At 34.0% G+C, this 20,616-nt stretch overlaps 1 protein-coding gene across 1 annotated transcript in view; it reads left to right on the top strand.

Annotated features, from left to right (window-relative positions):
* The window catches only part of LOC148942100 (Na(+)/citrate cotransporter-like), a 213,176-nt gene that overhangs the window by 88,809 nt on the left and 103,751 nt on the right, over nt 1–20,616 (top strand). The window contains exon 3 of the mRNA XM_089103231.1: nt 15,072–15,337. Within this exon, the coding sequence (XP_088959357.1) occupies nt 15,072–15,337 (266 nt within the window). The remainder of the gene's footprint in view (nt 1–15,071; nt 15,338–20,616) is intronic.

Genomic DNA, 20,616 nt, shown 5'->3' with positions numbered 1-20,616 from the left:
ATACTAAGAAACCTAGCTCGGAAAAGTCAAAAATAGCAAACTACACATCCCAAATCATATGTTTCAGACAACACACACCTATGAAAGGCTAAGAAACCTAGCTCAGAAAGGTCCAAAATAGCAAACTACACATTCCAAATCATAAGTATCCGACAACCCACACTACGAAAGACTAAGAAACCTAGCTAAGAAAAGCCCGAAATTGTAATTTACATACCCCAAATCATAGGTTTCAGACAAAACACACCTATGAAATACTAGGAGACCTAGCTCATAAAAGCCAGAAATAGCAAACTACACACCCTAAATTTTAGGTTTCAGACAACACATACCTATGATATACTAAGAAACCTAGCTCTGAAAAGCCAGAAAAAGCAAACTGTCCACCCCAAATCATAAGTTTCAGACAACACACACCTACGAAATACTAAGAAACCTTAGCTCAGAAAAGCCCGAAAATAATTTACATATCCCAAATCATAAGTTTCAGACAACACACAGCTACGAAATACTAGGACACCTAGCTCATAAAATTCGGAAATAGCAAATTACACATCTCAAATCATAAGTTTCAGACAACACACACCTACGAAATACTAAGAAATTCAGCTTGGCAAAGTCAAAAATAGCAAACTACACATCCCAAATCATAAGTTTCAGACAACACATACCTATGAAAGGCTAAGAAATCTAGCTTAGCAAAGTCAAAAATATCAAACTACACATCCCAAAGCATAAATTTCAGACAACAAACAACAACGAAAGACTATGAAATCTAACTCAGAAAAGCCCTAAATTATAATCTACTCATTCTAAGTCATAAGTTTTAGACAAAAAACACCTGCGAAATGCTATCAGACCTAGCTCTTAAAGGACAGAAACAAAAGACTACACACCTCAGGTTTTAGGCTCCAGACAACACACGCCCATGAGAGAGTAAGAAACCTAGCTCTGAAAAGCCAGAAACAGAAAAATACCCATCCCAAAATGTAGGTTTCAGACAACAAACACTTATGAAAGACTAAGATACACAGCTCTGAAAATGCCAAATAGCATCCCAAATCATAGGTTTCAGACAACACACACCTACAAAATGCTATGAAACCTAGCTCAGAAAAGCAGGATATTGCAAACTAAAGATCCCAAATCATGGGTTTCAACCTACACACACCTACGAAATACTAAGAAACCTTAGTTCAGAAAAGCCCGAAATAGTAATTTACATACCCCAAATAGTAAGTTTCAGACAACACACACCTACGAAATACTAGGAGGCCTACCTCATTAAAGCCAGAAATAGCAAATTACACATCTAAAATCATAAGTTTCAGACAACACAAACATAAGAAATACTAAGAAACCTTAGCTCAGAAAAGCCCGAAATAGTAATTTACATACCCCAAATCATAAGTTTCAGAGAACACACACCTACAAAATACTAGGGGACCTAGCTCATAGAAGCCGGAAATAGCAAATTACACATTTCAAACCACAATTTTCAGACAACACACACCTACGAAATACTAAGAAACCTTGGTCAGCAAAGTCAAAAATAGCAAACTACACATCCCAAATTATAAGTTTCAGGCAACACAGACCTACGAAATACTAAAAAACCTAGCTCAGAAAAGTTCAAAATAGCAAACCGCCCATCCCAAATCATAGGTTTCAGACAACACACACCTATCCTTCTGCCATCAACCCATCTCCCCCAAAACATTTTTCAGCCATTTCTCGTAAAAAATTTTATTTCAACTCATTCATTTGGGTTTTTCGCTAGCAATTTGCCCCCCTTTATCACACTATAACTACGCTAAGACATCCTTCTGCCACCGATCCATCTCCCCCAAAACACTTTTCAGCCATTTCTAGTTAAAAATTTTATGTCAACTCATTCATTCGGGTTTTTTCGCAAGCAATTCGGCCCACAGTACAGCACTATAAGTATTCTAAGACACCCCTCTGCCATCAGCCCACCACTTGTGTATTATACAGAACACGTCGAAGAAGTAATGCTATCCGTTATTAAAATTCTTTTCTTGCCATCTACATCTCTCTTAGTATCATCTTTTTAGTATACTATAACGTTAGACCCTATTTTAAATTGACAACACTTTTCAAACACCACTTGTGTATTATACAGAACTCATCGGTGAGGTAAAGCTAGGTCAACTCACAATGTCATTCTATCATCGTTAACCATTTTCATTGATTGATGTTGTCTCATATTTATAACAAATTGCATGAGTTAACAAGACCTTTTGGGTTACCTTAACTACTAATCAGTTTAACTCTTTTTTTCTAAACCATCATACGATCCAATCCGCAAATGTTTTCAATCTCTGTTTTTTCCCTATTGTTCAAGTAAGATCATTCTTACAGTCCAATTCGCAAATGCTAAACCCCCTTTTTTTCTCCACCTTCATACGATCCAATTCGCAAATGATAAACCCTTTTTTAGAGCTATGATTGCAATGAATGGTACTTGTTATCAGAAAAAATTTCAATTACCAAAAAAAATAAAAAAATAAAACATGCCCTGCTGAATATGCTGCAAAAACCCATCTGGTTGAAGACATGTTTGTTATCTTTAACCATTTCCAAAGATTGATATTGTTCCAAATTTATAACAAATATCTTGCTTTTTAAAATGTCCACGTGTATACAACCTTGACTATAATTTCAAAGCGTGTTTGACCACTTTATAGGTAAAGGTTTGCCAGCTTATTTGCAATGTCCACGTGAAGCTACGCTGCATATTCTTGTACAGTTGATATCAATAACAAAAAGCCAGTGTGGTTGTCTTATACAATCACAACCATACTCTCAAAGCGTGTTTGACCACTTTATAGGTAAAGGTTTGCCAGCTTTTTTGCAATGTGCACGTGAAGCTACGCTGCATATTCTTGTAGGGTTGATACTGTGTATACGGTTACTACTAATACTACATACAGATTACTTGACAGATTACAGATTACTACTAAATATAGATTACTGTGTAAGATATATGGAAGATAGATTGCATTTAAGGGCTTACCTGGAGCCTCATATGGGAAAAGACCCTTGATTTTACGATAGTGTCTTTTTAGCCTACGATTAATTATATTGTTAATGAAACGAATAGAATAACCTAAATGTCAATAGTTGTGTAGGTCCGATAATCTAATTATGACTAATATGGTGTTTGGTCATAAAATGGCCCAGAAGTTAGTAGTAACCGTACAATTCGTTGAAAATATACATTCAGATATACGCCTTAGGCATGGGTATGTGTGTATATTTTAAACGAATTGGGGTTACCAGGGTCATTTAATACCGGTCCTATTAAGGACAAGTTTTTTCTGACGTAGATTTCTAGTTCATGATATACAAGTTTTTTTTTTATGTTAAATCCGTGGTCATTCATCTGTAAGTTGATTAGTAGGTTTTTTTTTTTAAACTTGGCTATTCGTTTCATGGGTTTCAATAATAGAACGAGTAATGTTCTTGAAAAGGGTAATTACTTCTTTAGTTTACGAGATTTGCGAATTTTTTGCGAAAAGGTATTAGCGTAAGGGTATTGCGATGGTTAAGAATGTCTCACGGGTAATTAAAGAATGGGGTGCTTACATCAGATACTTAATAGATTTGACGCTTACAAGTGACATTGTTAGAGTCAAATATATTTGGTGTTGGTGATATTATGACCCTCCAAGCCCCCTGGGGAAAGGGCTGCACAGTGTATCGGTATCGGACGTATTATTTTTGGGCGTATTGGTATCGCAGGTATCTATACAGATTTTTCGTCGCTCGTATAAAAGATATTACTCATATCTACGTTCTTCCTATAAATTCAACCATCAGCAACTTCAAAACGGCACTAAAAACGGCACTTTTGGTGCAATGTCTCAAGTGGAAAAGCTGGGGCTAGTGGACTACCAGCACTTTTAGATTGACGTTTAATGGCTCATTCTAAAGCTAATGCTCTTATATATTTTATTTTTATATTTTAAACAAAAAATAAAAAAAATAATTTTTTTTTAAATTATTAATTATATTAAATAAAAAAAAAAAATTTTTTTTAAATTAACGAAAGGAACGACGGTAAAACTTAAACCGAACAGAAATTATTCCGTATATGAAAGGGGGCTGTCCCCTCCTCAACGTCTCGCCCTTTACGCTAAAGTTTTTTATTGTTTTAAAAAAAAGAGTCGTGAGAAAGTCAAACTTTTGCGTAAAAAGCGAGGTGTTGAGGAGGGGGCAGCCCCTTTCACATACAGAATAGAGTTTTATGGATATTGGTAAAAGTGGTATTTCACTTTTAAAAAGTTCAATGTTCGAAGCTAGCTTCAGCAGGAGCTTAGGTTAGTAGTGGTGACAATTGGGATATAAGGAGCAATTGCCCCCTATATTTGAAAAAATACCTTTTTTTGGCATTTATACTTTTAAAAAAATCAATAGTAGAAGCTGTCTCCAGCTGGAGCTTAGGATAGTAGTGGTGACAATTGAGATATAAGGAGCAATTGACCCCTATTTTTGAAAAAAAACATTTTTGTGGAATTTATACTTTAAAAAAAATAAAAAGTTCAATATTAGAAGCGAGAGTCAGCATGATCCTAGTTTAGTAGTGCGGGCAAGTTAGATATAATGAGCAAGTGCCCACTATTTTTTAAAAAATACCTTTTTGTGGCATTTATACATTTAACAAATAAAAAATTCAATATTCGAATCTAGCTTCAGCAGGAGCTTAGGATAGTAGTGGTGAAAATTGAGATATAAGGAGCAATTGCCACCTATTTTTTAAAAAATAACTTTTTTTGTGATTTATAATTTAAAAAAATTCAAGTGTCGACGGTATATCCAGCAGGAGCTTAGGATAGTAGTGGTGACAATTGATATATAAGGAGCAATTGCCCAAAATTTTTGAAAAAATACCTTTCTGTGGGATTTATAATTTTAATAAATTAAATATTCGATGAGATCTTCAGCAGGAGCTTAGGTTAGTAGTGGTGACAATTGAGATATAAGGAGCAATTGCCCAATATTTTTTAAAAAATAACTATGTTTGTACTGTTAACTTTTAACAAATTCATTCTTATTCTATGTAGCATTATGGATATTAGTTGTTGATTTGGGCATATTTAGAAAGAAGGCTCAAGTGCCCCCTATTTTTGAAAAAAAATACATTATTGTGTCTTTTATACTTTTTAAAAATTAAATGTACAATGTTCGTAGAAAGCACAAGAATGTGCGTATTATTGTTTTTGTGCCCCTTTAGATATAATTAGCACGTGCCCCCTAGTTTAGAACAAAAATAGTTCTTAAACAACAAAAACTATTCTTAAAAATAGAAAAAATCCTTTACACAAATCCAAAATAGTTTTAGAAATACTTGTCACAAAGCACGAAAATTCTAACAACACAGAAATTATTTCTTACATAATAAAAAAAAGTTCAAACAAAGTCCAAAAATAGTCCTTAAAAAACAAAATCATTATTACAAAATACAAAAATATTTTAGTCAAATACAAAATAGTAAAAGCAGAATAAAAAATAGTTGTTTTAAAGCTTGAAATACTTGTTAAAAAAAAAAAACATTTCTTAACACATCAAAAATATTTCTTACCGAATATAGAAAGTTAAAAAAAAATCAAAATTGTTCTTGTGAACCAAAAATGGTCACCCCCTAAAAAGATAAGTTAACCCTAAATGGTTATTGCTTAGTGAACTGTAATCTGTTTGAGTATGATAAAAGCTTGTGGAGTACTACATTACATTATATAAACAGACTGGGATTCTATGATAGAGTGATTACACCACTTAATAATACTGGTCAGGAACTGAGAGATGTCCAGGAGGAAGTCAGTGGAATTTGCAGCTTTTTCGGAGTTGAAGCACTCTACGTAAAGGGCAATGTACCTACAGATAAAGTTTTAATTCAAAAGTGTGACCCTAGGATTCCATTTTTCAATCTAGAAGAGTTTAAGTGTCCTAAATTTGAGGGGGTTATCACCGTCCTGAAGACGAGGTTAGGTTCTTCGCACAGTGGATACCTAAGAACATACCTGATCGTGATAAATCCATAAGACATGTTAAAAACTATTTTATATCATGGGACCATCGTTTTTGTTTTTTTAAGAGTTAACTCTAAGTACACTTTTTATGTAAACATTTGTTGTTTTTTTTTTCTTTCTAAAAAAAAAAAAATATTTTTTAAAACTGAGAAATTTTTAAACTTTATTTATTTTTTTCTTTTTGTAAATAAATTAAAATGTAAAAATATTCTTACAGTTATAAAAATTGCGCTCTGTGATTGGTCAGAGACACGATGTGACGTCCCCACCGGTATTCTATGACTGGTTATTGACACTACCTAATCTATTGCATGTATCAAATCAGTATTTTTTACGCAGCGGAATGATAAACACATAGGTCATATCTTTTAAAAAAAAAAGTGAAGATGGAACTTTTTAATAAAGTGTGTTTACATAACAAGGTTATTGTAGCATTGAATGCTGACAAAGAGAAGTATTTAAACTTTGAAACAAGTACAGGTGGTAGCACTATTGGAAATGTATGTATGCATTGTCATGACTGTAAGGAATTAAATTTCTTTGGAATACCGAAAAAATTCCACTCTTATGTTGGTGGTTATGCGAGATTGAGATCTCCAGAGATGATTGCACTCAAAGAGAATGCCAACATAAAATTAATCATTGATGATAGAGGACAACTCCTTGTTACTGTTGCAGGTAACACATTACCTACTGATACATCCAATCGTCACCTTTCGGGTATTAGCATTCAACGGAAGATCAATAAAAGAAAGGCCTACTCTTCTACTAATATCGTAAACCATATCTTGTCTACATGCCGAAACTGTTACCTGTGTAAAAATAATGTGATAATAGACAGTGAAATTGCCAGAAAAACAAAAAGAGCATTGTCAGAAAATATCACGATGGAATATAAAGATGAATCGATGAAAAAAAAAGCACCAGCAAACGCTACTGCCATTGATCAAACAGTCATTGATCCAAATAATACCAGAGACGAAAAGCATATTGAGACTGTTGATGAGACACCAGTAAAAATTGTGTATGAATCAAAATGGAATAACGATTATTCTACTGATTACGAACTAAGAGAAGACAATAGCTATAATATCAAGAGAGAACATAGTGAACTATTTTATGGAACCGATTCAAAATGTCCAAAGTTAATCATTGATATTAATAATGTATCATAATATATTTTTTGTATTAATATTCTACATAGCATTATTTCATTAAAAATATATTATGCATTACATTGTTATGTGTTCATTATTTTTAGAGTACGCTAGCATATCAAACGTTTAGAATGTCTAATAAAACGTCGGAGATGTAAGAAAAGGAATTTGCATACATCTATTGTCAGACACATGGGAACAAATTCTTTCTTGAGTTCGCCTCCTGGATAAATAAAAAAAGACATTTCATTCAAGAAATTATGACGAAACTCTAAGTAAGCAACAAACTCTTTCTTAAATAGTTCTAATTGAATACAATAGTTCAAACATATTCTAAAAATAATTCTTACAAAATACAAGAAGTTCTAAAAAATCCAAAATAGTTCTTACAAAACAAAAATTATTCTTACAAAATAGAAAAAATATTTTAAACGAATCCAAAATAGTTCTAGCAGAATAAAAAATAGTTACTACAAAATATAAAATTCTTTTCAAAAATAGCAAAAATTCTAAAAACATCGAAAACAGTTCTTGCAGAATACAAAAAATTCAGAAAAATCCGAAAATAGTTATTACAAAATATAAAAATACTTTAGACAAATCCAAAATATTTCTAACAGAATAAAAAATAGTTATTGAAAAATACAAAATACTTGTTACAAAAACAAAAGATTTATAAAAACATTAAAAATATTTATTACATAATATAAAATTTCAAACAAAATCAATAGCATTTATTACAAAACAGAAATAATTCTTAAAAAACACAAAAATTTTTAAGAAATCCAAAATAGTTCTTACAAAACAAAAATTATTCGTAATAAATATAAAAAAATACTTTACACAAATCCACAATAGTTCTAACAGAATATAAAATACTTGGTGCAAAATACCAAATACTTGCTTCAAGACACTAAATTTCTAACAACATCCCAAATAGTTATTATAGCTAAACAAAAAATTCAAACCTATTACAAAAATAATTCTTACAAACCAGAAACAATTCTTGAAAAATACAAAAAGTTGTAAGAAAATCGAAAATAGTTCTTAAACAACAAAACTATTCGTAAAAATAGAAAAAATCCTTTACACAAATCCAAAATAGTTTTAACAGAATTAAAAATAGCTTCTGCAAAATATGAAATACTTCTCACAGAGCACGAAAATTCTAACAACACCGAAAGTAGTTCTTACAGAATACAAAAAGTTCAAACAAATTCCAAAAATTGTTCTTAAAAAACAAAAATCATTCTTACGAAATACAAAAATATTTTAGACAAATCCAAAATAGTACTAACAGAATAAAAAATAGTTGTTGCAAAACTTGAAATACTTGTTACAAAACAAAAATATTTCTTAAAACATCAAAAATAGTTCTTACAGAATATAAAAAGTTCAAACAAAATCAAAATTGTTCTTATGAAACATAAATAATTCTTAAAAAATATTAAAAGTTCTAAGAAATCCAAAATAGTTCTTACAAAACAAAAATTATTCGTAGTAAATACAAAAATACTTTACACAAATCCGCAATAGTTCTAACATAATAAAAAAATACTTGGTGTAAAATACCAAATACTTGCTTGGATTTGAATACCAAATTCAAGACACTAAATTTCTAACAACATCCCAAATAGTTATTATAGCATAAAACAAATTAAAAAATATTAAAAAAATAATTATTAAAAATAATAAAAAATTATTTAAAAATAAAAAATTTTTTTATACAATAAAAAATATTTATTATAAAAAAAAAAATATTATTAAAAATATAAAAAATCCTTTACACAAATCAAAATTAGTTCTAAAGTAGTTAAGAATATCTTCTTCAAAATATAAAATACGTTTCACAAATCAAGTAAATTATAACAACAAATAAATTTTTTATTAAATGATACAAAAATTAAATAAAAAATAATAAAATATTTATTAAAAAAAAAAAATTATTATTAATAAATAAAAAAATATTTTAGAATAATCCAAAATAGTACTAACAGAATAAAAAATTGTTGTTGCAAAATTCGAAATACTTGTTACAAAACAACAAGATTTCTAAAAACATCAAAAATAGTTCTTACAGAATATGAAAAGTTCAAACAAAATCTAAATTGTTCTTACGAAACAGAAATAATTCTTAAAAAATATAAAAAGTTGTAAGAAATCCAAATTATTTCTTACAAAACAATAAATTATTCTTAAAAAACAAAAAATAGTTAACACAAATCCAAAAGTGTTGCAAAATTCGAAATACTTGTTACAAAACAAAAAGATTTCTAACAACATCAAAAATAGTTCTTACAGAATATAAAAAGTTCAAACAAAATCTAAATTGTTCTTACGAAACAGAAATAATTGTTAAAAAATATAAAAAGTTGTAAGAAATCCAAATTATTTCTTACAAAACAATAAATTATTCTTAAAAAACAAAAAATAGTTAAAACAAATCCAAAATAGTTCTAACAGAATAAACAATACTTTGTGCAAAGTACAAAATACTTGCTTCAAAACATTAAATTTCTAACAACAGCCCAAATAGTTCCTATAGCATACAAAAATTCAAATATATTTTCTCCCACCGCTTTCTACACATTGCAAAAAAGTGGGCAGTACGAAAACTCCACGCTTTAAACCAGACTGGTTTTTTTTAGCTAAATCTTTGGAAACAGCCCAGCCTCTATTTCTGACCGTTTAAGTTTTAATTTTTTTTCTATTTATCACAAACAATTTTCACTTAGCTACCTAAAACCATCTGACTTCGTTGTGGGGAGTAGTCATAAGACCCTTGGAAGTCTTTGCGGGGAGGAGTCATTGAACTCCTCTTGAATATACAGTACAGATATTTCATTCAAGAAACATGATTAAACACGTTTTGAAACTACATGCTATTTGCTTGCCTTTCCTTGGCATCTTTCCAAACGAGCGAGGATTCTCCACTGGTTCCTACACATTTCAAAAAGTGAGCAGTACGAACACTCCACGTTTTCAACCAAAGTGTTTTTTTTGGGGCAAATCCGGAGTGACATGCAAAGTCGACATAGCTTTTTTTCATTTTTTTTAAGGGTAATTTAGAATAGGTTTCGTGCGCGCACGTAACCTCGTCTAAATTAACCTTCCCCCGCCTCAACACCTCGCTTTTTACGCAAAAGTTTGACTTTCTCACGACTCTTTTTTTTTAAAACAATAAAAAACTTTAGCGTAAAGAGCGAGGCGTTGAGGAGGGGGCAGCCCCTTTCATATACGGAATAATTTCTGTTCGGTTTAAGTTTTACCGTCGTTCCTTGCTTTAATTTAAAAAAAACTTGTTTTTTTTTTATTTAATATTATTAATAAGTTAAATAAAAATTATTGTTCTAATTTATTGTAGAAATTATAAAAATAACGTAGAAACGAGCATTAGCTTTCGAATGACCCATTAAACGTCAATCTAAAAGTGCTGGTAGTCCACTAGCCCCAGCTTTTCCACTTGAGACATTGCACCAAAAGTGCCGTTTTTAGTGCCGTTTTGAAGTTGCTGATGGTTGAATTTATAGGAAGAACGTAGATATGAGTAATATCTTTTATACGAGCTACTAAAAATCTGTATAGATACCTGCGATACCAATACGCCCAAAAACAATACGTCCGATACCGATACACTGTGCAGCCCTTTCCCCAGGGGGCTTGGAGGGTCATAATATCACCAACACCAAATATATTTGACTCTAACAATGTCACTTGTAAGCGTCAAATCTATTAAGTATCTGATGTAAGCACCCCATTCTTTAATTACCCGTGAGACATTCTTAGGCATCGCAATACACTTACGCTAATACCTTTTCGCAAAAAATTCTCAAATCTCGTAAACTAAATAATTAATTACCCTTTTATAGAACATTACTCGTTATATTATTTAAACCCGTTAAACGAATATCCACGTTTTAAAAAAAAAACCTACTCAAAAACTTACAGATGAATGACAACGGATTTAACATAAAAAAAAACTTGTATATCATGAACTAGAAATCTACGTCAGAAAAACTTGTCCTTAATAGTACCGGTATTAAATGATCCTGGTAACCCCAATTCGTTTAAAATATACACACATACCCATGCCTAAGGCGTATATCTGAATGTATATTTTCAACGAATTGTACGGTTACTACTGAAGTTAACGTCTCACACGGTGCCAAAGCGGCCATCTTTATTCATTAAGTTATTGTAAGAATGTTAGGATCGTTAGGACACTAGGGTAATTAGGTGTGTCGCTAGTGATGTTCTTGACAGTACAATAACGAAAAGCAATGTGGTTGCAATGCATTCTTGCTTTTTTACCAGGTTACTTCGTAAGGAGTGAGTTGTCAAAGAAACTTGGAAGGGGGCTCATTCGTCTAAAATTGAAATTCTATTACCCTTTTTCAGAACTAAGATTAGGGGGCGATTACCCATCGTCTCACATGTTCTTCTCTGCCCTCCACTCTCCACTCTCAAAGACATCCGATAAAGAATTTTAGATAAACAATTTGTTCAAAATAGCTGAAAGGATCCATAGCCAAGCCTTCAGGGATTACATGACCCCCATAGCCTCTAGGACAAGGGCTGTATGTTATACATTGTTTACATATAGGTAGTGTTAATGGGGAAGGACTCATCTTAAACCCTGAGTCTCCGAAAAGGTTTAGGGTATGAAGGTGAAACTTCCACGGAATGTTTAGGAGGTGTCGAATTAAGTCAAAAGACACTTTATGCATCCATGTCCTCAATCTAGCATGTCTATAATATATCGGAAAAGGTATATGGTATTAAATCGAAACTTTGAAGGTATGTTGAACTGAATCAAAGGTCAGTATGTGCATACAGGTTGTCAAAAGACCAAATCTCCGATATTAATTTGAAAATTTTTAGGGCTTGTTGAGGGGGATGTTCAGCTAAACTAAAAAACAGAATGTTCATCAGAGTTGTCACATGAGTGTATCTGCAGTATCTTAGGAATAGATAAGGATATTAAGTTGAAAGGTTCAGGAAACGTTAGGAGGGATGTTCAATCATAGGCAGCGCGCTAGCGCTGCCTAAGTAAAGAACGATGTGGCCACAATCTGTTTTTGGTTGTTTTTTTCTCCATACCCGGGCACTTCGTATCGAAGGAGTTGTCGTAAAAACTTCGAAAGGGGCTCATTCGATTGGAAATCGGAGTGGCTAGTGCCCTTTTTAATAGTCGAAAGTGATTGGAGGGCAACTACACCCCCCCCACGCCCATCATTCCCCCAAACACATCCAATCAAAATTTTGAGATAGCCATTTTGTTCAGCGTAGTTGATTTCCAGATATAAAATATCTTTTTGAGGAGGACACACCCCCACAACCCTCGGGGCAAGGATTTTAAGTTATGCCCTGAGGGCATATAAAATCAATATTGACACAATGTACAGTTTTGTTTTTTTTTCTTTAAAGCAGGGCACTTCATATACAAGGAGTCGTCGTAGAGACTTCAAAAGGGGCTCATTCAATTGGAAATCGTGAGTTCTAGTGCCCTTTTTAATAGTCAAAAGTGATTGTAGGGCAACTAGCCCCCCCCCCTTCACGCCCATCATTCTCCCAAACACATCCAATCAAAATTTTGAGCTAGCCATTTTGTTCAGCGTAGATGATTTCCAGATAGAAAATATATTTTTGCGGAGGACAATCCCCCACAACCCTCAGGGCAAGGGTTTTAAGTTATGTCCTGGGGTATATAAGGTTTTTATAGAAGGCGTTGTCATAGAAACTTCAAAAGGGGCTCATTTGATTGGAAATTCAAAGGGCTAGTGCCCTTTTTGATAGTTGAAAGTGATTGGAGGGCAACTAGCCCCCCTCCCCCCGCGTCCATCATTTACCCAACCACATCCAACCAACATTTTGAGATAGCCATTTTTTTTAGCGTAGGCTAGTTTATTTCCAGATAGAAAATATGTTTTTGAGTAGGACACTCCCCCACAACCCTCAGGGCAAGGGTTTTAAGTTATGCCCTGGTGGCATATAAGGTTTTTATAGAAGGTGTTATCGTAGACACTTCAAAAAAGGCTAATTCGATTGGAAATTCATTGGGCTAGTGCCCTTTTTTATCGTCGTAAGTTTTTGGAGGGCAACTAGCCCCCCCCCCCCCCACGCCCATCATTCCCCCAAACACATCCACTCCAAATTTTGAGATAGCCATTTTGTTCAGCGTAGTTGATTTCCAAATAGGAAATATGTTTTTGAGGAGGAAACTCCCCCCCCCCAACCCTCAGGGCAAGGGTTTTAAGTTATGCCCAGGGGGCATATAATGTTTTTATAGAAGGCGTTGTTGTAGAAACTTCAAAAAAAGCTCATTCGATTGGAAATTCAAAGGGCTAGTGCCCTTTTTAATAGTCGAAAGTGATTGGAGGGCAACCAGCCCCCCACCACACCCATCCTTCCCCCAAAGACATCCAATAAAAATTTTGAGATAGCCATTTTGTTCAGCGTAGTTGATTTACACATAAAAAAAATATTTTTGAGGAGGGTACTCCACCACAGCCCTCAGGGCGAGGGTTTTAAGTTATGCCCTGGGGGCATATAAGGTTTTTACAGAAGACGTTGTCGAAGAAACTTTAGAAAAGGGCTCATTCGATTTGAAATTCAAAGGGCTAGTGCCCTTTTTAATAGTCAAAAGTGATTGGAGTGCAACTAATACCCCTTTCACTCCCACCCTCCCATTTGCCCATTATGTTTAAAAACTAAATGTTGCCTTAAGGTTAAATCAAAATGCACTCTAATTCACAATAAGGCATCTCAGCAGTATCCCAAGAACGACTGAGGGTATTATGTTCAAACTCTCGAGGCTACTTCTGTTCATAAAATTTAACCAAATCAAAATAATGTAAGTTTATCAAAGCTAAACTACTTCGCATTTATTTGCATCAGGTTGTCAGAAGCTCGAATATACAGGTGTTTTATGCAATTGACAAAAAGCTAGGATAAATAGAAGAAAAATCTATGAACTAGTATTAGAATGGTGGCGGCCACAGTGATACCAGTAGTCGTTTATACTTCTGAAGCGTAGTCTTTTCGAAATGTTTAGTAAGCTTTTTTAAATGTTTTCCAAAAGAATTGTCTGAGAACAGTTTTAGGCAGTCGTTCGATTCAATAAACTTTACGAAAATTTAATCCAATTTTATATTATAAGCTATAATGAAATAAAGAGTAAGATTACTATGCCCCGTTTTACAGATGAAGAATGACAGACTTTTTTACCATCCGTCTATGGTCAAACAAAAACAGGTCGTATCTGAAACAATTAGGACAGCTTTAGGCAAATCAACAAATAATGAAAATTCTGTGGTCTACGTTCAAGCGGAAATTATAAACTTCGGGAGAAATCTAAGCCTATGATAACATTTTGAATTAAATATTGAGAGCAGATGTAGTCAAGCATGATTATCCTCAAGGCCCCTCTCTTTACGGTAAAGTTCGACTTTTCCGACAAATACTTTGAAAAGGAATTCCTAGCCCAAGGATAGTCCGAGAAACGGTTTTTTTTTTTTTTTGCTTTACCTCTAGAATTAAACTGCTAATTTATCTACATTTGCTTCAAACAATAGTATTTTAATTTCAAATGTTTTGAAAGGCAATCCTCAAATAGAAAAAAATCCTAATACTCAATCACTCTACTTTTTGCAAATTAACATATTTTCAGCTAAATTAAACTTCAACGCAAATAGTAGAGGACTTAGAGGAGCAGCAAACCCTCTCATAAACGGGTTAAGTCTGTTTGTTTTTAGTTTGAATACTGCTCTTTACTTTAATTTGAACTAAATCGTCTTTTAATAATAACAAGAAACTATAGTAAAATTCATTTTGACATTGCAATAGCCACATTTATTTTTAGGAGTCAAGATGCGGCTACGTAGTGATACTGATGGCTTTATACTGGATGACTGAGGCTGTTCCTCTTGCTATTACCAGCTTACTCCCCGTTGTTTTGTTCCCTTTACTAGGAATCATGAGCACGGGAGAAGTATGCATTGCGTATATGAAAGAAACAAACATGATGTTTATTGGTGGGCTAATGGTTGCCATTGCGATCGAACACTGTAATCTCCATAAAAGAATTGCTCTTAGTGTATTGCTAATGGTTGGATCTAGTCCAAGATGGTAAGTCCCTTTATCTCCCCCCCCCTCTCTCTCTCTCTCTCTCTCTCTTTCTCTCTCTCTCTCTCTCTCTCTCTCTCTCTCTCTCTCTCTCTCTCTCTCTCTCTCTCTCTCTCTCTCTCTCTCTCTCTCTCTCTCTCTCACTCTCTCTCTCTCTCTCTCGCACTCTCTCTCTCTCTCGCATTCTCTCTCTCTCTCGCTCTCTCTCTCTCTCTCTCTCTCTCTCTCTCTCTCTCTCTCTCTCTCTCTCTCTCTCTCTCTCTCTCTCTCTCTCTCTCTCTCTCTCTCTCTCTCTCTCTCTCTCTCTCTCTCTCTCTCTCTCTCTCCCCCCCTAAAACCACACTATTCTTCTGTTAAATCTTTACCTACAGCAATTCTAACTCTAAAAAGGATTATCAAACTAATTAGTTTGCAACCTACAGAAACTAGACTAATGCCCGTATTATTATTACACTCACTCCTATCACCTTTCTTATACAGGGATTTAATTAGAGTCTTATCTTTATTAATTGCAGAAGACACATCCCCTTTTTCAAAAATGACACTCAATAATGTGAATCTCTCGGTAATTAGAAGTTTTTACGCGGTCCCTTGACAAATACTTGATAAATTGAAAAAGAACCACCTCGATGATTTCAATTTGTAACGAGGGCATCTTGCTTGGCAATACTCTATGAAAATATATAAATTCTGCTGGATAGCATTGATAAAAGGGAGAATGTGTTTTGACCTATATAATTATGATTTATAAGGTCTGGAAAAAACCTCAGTCCTACCACCCTACATAACTGCTTCAACAGAAAAGTGGTTTTGCTAAGGAAAAAGAAAACCCCGCACGATTTTTGGAGTCACGATATTTAACGGGATTCATGCCCCTAGACACAGAGTTGTTACTTCTACCAAACTCTTAGGAGTTTACCTTTGAAAATCTTGTTCACATGGATGATGAAAATGCTTTCCATGGTGCTTTAACCGATGCTGAATTGTTGACTTTTCAAGATGAGGAGGAGGAGGATAAAAGAATAAAAAATTATTGCAGTCATGGTGTCGATGGTGCCCATGGTGCCACGGAGGAGGAGGAGGATAGAATAATAAAAGCTTATTGCAGTCATGGTGTCCATGCTGTCCACGGTGCTATAACCGTGCACGGTGCTATACGGTGCTATACACCTTACGTTCCTATGCTCTCAGAACAGAAACCAGTGATATTTTTTTATAGCTGTCATCACTATTGAACATGAATTGAAAATGTAAGATGAGGTTGATTCATCAAAAAAAATATCATAGACAACTTTGCAAAACAATTTTTTCCCCCGCATTATTTTAACATACTCATATAAATATGTAATTAAGAAGAAAAGAGTCTATATATATCTATGTGTATATATGGGCTATATATTTTCAATGAAGCACTTGTTTATTTGAAATTATTCATTTTTCTACCTGATTATTTGAACTCATTTGATTTGGAACATTTCTGAAATTTGAACTTTTCCTTTGATTTCTTGAGTTTCAAATTATCGAGAGTTGACTGTGTTCATAATCTTCAGTAACTGATTTCTAACCTTATTAAATAGAAAAAACAAGTTTTTTTAACTGAAAGTAAGGAACGACATTAAAGCTGAAAGGAACAGAAATTATTCTGTATATTGAAGGGGCTGTCCCCTCCTAAACACCTTGCTCTTTACACTAAAGTTTTTTATTGTGTTAAAAAATAGAGTTGTGAGAAAGAGTTGAACTTTAGCGTAAAGAGCGAGGCGTTGATGAGGGGACAACCCCTTTCATATACGGAATAATTTCTGCTCGTTTTAACTTTTAATGTCGCTCCTTACTTTCAGTAAAAAAACTTCTTTTTTTTATTTAATTTTTGAACGTTTTTGAATTAATGCAGGTTCTGATTTTGGCTAACTGAATAATTAAAACGAATTTTGCATATTAATTTTACTTTTTTTTTAATAAATGACTTTCTCGAAAGTTGTTTAATTTTATTTACGAACGTTTTATTATTAATAAATATACGTAACTTAAAAATTAACTTACATAACTTACGAATTAACTTATGTAACTTAGAAATTAACTTACGTAACGAACTTCTACATTCATATATTTTTAATACGTATATCAGGAGGTTTGCCCGCTAGTCAATACCTCGCTCTGTACTCTAAAGTTCGAATTTTGCTCCAATTCTTTAAAATGACCCCTTAATCACAAAGGCCGTTAATTAGAATAAATAACTCTTATGAAAGTACTAAAAAAAACTCTAGCGTAAAGAGCGAGGTATTGACTAGGGGGCGAACTCAATCATATACGTAATAGTTTCTGTTCGTTTTAAGTTTTGATGTTGCTCCTTACTTTCAGTTGATAAACTTGCTGGGAAATCCGGCGCCCCCTTCATAGCAAAGTCCCTTCCCCCATGAAAACTTCCTCCATGGAAATATCCTCCCACGTAGACCCTCTACCCACCAACTCCACAGTAAAAATCCACACATCCGTACAAATAAAACATCCTAACAATAAAACATCAAATAAAACACCAATACAGCGAACAATGAAAATCCATAGATCCATACACATAAAGTATCCATACAATAAAACATAAAATAAAACACCAACCATACAACAAGTCATTAAAACACCAATGCAATGAACAATAAAAATCTATGCATCAATAAACATAAAATACCCATACAATAAACATCAAATGTGGGATGTTTACTGTCCGCTAGCACGTATTAATACAATAAGGGTGTGCGGTCTGCTAGTAAGTATTATTACATTACTACTTTATATTACTGCCTTTTTATCCCTGGAGTTTTTGTTATATTATCTTTGGTCTATTAGAACAATGTGGCTACATAAAAATTCGATTGGAGGTATCTGCGGAAAAGAAGGTTGAGAGGGACGGGAGGGGCTAGTCGCCATCGGATCACTTTCGGCTCTTAAAAGATTAATTACAACTTTCAGTTACTAATGATTTGAGTCCCCTCCAAAGCTAATATGACCACCTCTTTAATTCAGACCTTATATGCCCCCGCGGCATATGTTAAAACCCTTCCCTTGGGTGTGGCAGGGAGGGGGAGGGCATGTTAACAACGAAGTTTTTGTTATCTTATCGTTGGACTATTTCAAACAAAGTGACTTTCTCAAAATTTTCATTTGATGCATTTGTGGAAAAGAGTGTGTAGATGCCCTCCGTTAACTTTTTACTCATAAAATTAGCTAGAACTTTAAATTTCCAATCAAATGAGCCATATTCGAAATTTGTACGACCACCCCTTACATAAAAACCTTATACTCCTCCAGGGCATAATTTAAAACACTCTACCCCGGGCTGTGGGGGGTTTTGTCGACACCGGAGTTTTTCTTATCTAACCTCTGAACTATTGTTGAAAAATGGCTATCTTAAATTTTGTAGGATGGGTTTTGGGAAAAAAGGGCGTGGAGGGGCTAGTTACCCTCGGATCTCTTTTGACTCTTAAAAAGTGAAATAGAACTTTTAGTTTCCAATTAAATGAGTCCTCTCGGAAATTTATACGAGCACCCCTTTCATAAGAACCATATTTGCCCCATGGACATAACTTACAACGCCTCTCCATTGGCCCTGGGGGGTTGCGTCGACACCGGAGTTTTTGTTATCTTACCTTTGAACTATTTGAAAAAAATTACTATCTCAAAATTTGTTTCGGATAGGTTTGAGGGAAAAAGGGTGTGGGGGACTAGTGCATTTCATTATCCACATGATCTTCCACGGGAGGAATTTTTATGTGAGGGAAACTCTCCTATAAAAATTCTCAACGGGTGGGGGCATTCAGAAATTAAGGAATACAAAAACAAGTTTTCAACTGAAAATATGGAGTGGTTTTGAAACTAAAAAATGAACGGAGATTATTCCCTATGTAAGAGGGGCTGCCCCTCTACCCCTCGCTAATTACGCTACGAAAAGACGCTGGAAATGAAATTTGTTTCAAGCAATAATTGATGTCGTAATTTAATACTTTTTCGAATTCAGGTTCTATTATTCAATAAACATAAAATACTCAACAATCCAAAAAATCCCAATGGACCCAGAGGCCCATTAATTGGAAATAAATTGACACTACATAAGTATGATTTACAGGTTACTGAACTCTACCTAAGCAAAAATAAAGAAGAAGTACTACTCACACGAAGACATCCGATCTCCACGTCACCTAACAACAAAAACAAATCTCACTTTGTCAGTAACATCCAGGGCTCAGGAGTCCAGAAATCCCAGCTCCTCCACAAACATGTTAACAAGAATTTTTTCAAAATTTTCTATATAATTTTTACATCCATACAATAAAACATCAAATGTGGGATTTGTGTCTTGTTGTATGGTGGGAGTACTGTCCGCTAATACGTATCAATACAGTAAGGGGTACTGTCTACTAGTACGTATTATTACAATAAGGGAGTACTGTCCGCTATTACGTATTAATACAATAAGGGGGTAGTGTCTGCTAGTACTTATCACTACAGTACTACTAATGTGCCCTGGGAAAGTAAATTTTTTTTATGGAATGGATGGTTGTTTAAACTTCAGAGGGGAATTATTTGATTGTAAATAAAAATTTTTAGTGCCCTTCTCAAGAGTCAAAAATGATCGGAGGGCAACTAGCCACCCCCCCCCCAATGCCCGTTTTCCCCTAATGCATCCAATCTAATTTTTTAGATAGCTATTTCGTTTAAAACAATTTAAAGATCAAATAACAAAAACTCCGGAGTCGACACATCCCCTCAAAGCCTGGGGGTAAGTTTTGTAATATATGCCCCTAGGGAATATGCGGTTTAATGTAAGGGGTGGGCGTATAAACTTCAGAGATGGCTCGTTTGTTTGGAAATTGAAAGCCCTAGTTACCTTTTTAAGAGTCATCAAAAGTGATCAGAGGATATCCTCCCCACCCCCACCCTTCCGGCTTTTCCCCCAAATACATCCGATAAAAATTTAGAGATAGCCATTCTGTTTAAAATAGTCCAAAAGTCAAATTACTATAGACTAGGGGTTGAAAAATCCTCCATAGCACCCGGCCAAGAATCGTAGTAACTTTTGTAAGTTATAATTTCTTAAGAATCGAAAGTGATAAAAAAGTAACACTCCCCCCCTTGTGCCTTTTTTCTCCAAATGCATCTTAACGAGATTTTAAAATAGCCATTTTGATCAAAATAGTCAAAAATTAAAATTCACAATCCAAAAAGGATTGTAACTTATGTAAGAGTAGAAGGGGGGGTTCTACTCCTGTCACGCACCCCTGCTGCCACCT

This window comes from Artemia sp. Qi Xiang Cuo, chromosome 17 (genome assembly GCF_049724085.1).
Source record: "Artemia sp. Qi Xiang Cuo chromosome 17, ASM4972408v1, whole genome shotgun sequence".
In the NCBI taxonomy this organism is placed as follows: domain Eukaryota; kingdom Metazoa; phylum Arthropoda; class Branchiopoda; order Anostraca; family Artemiidae; genus Artemia; species Artemia sp. Qi Xiang Cuo.
This window is presented reverse-complemented; position numbering and strand designations above follow the sequence as displayed.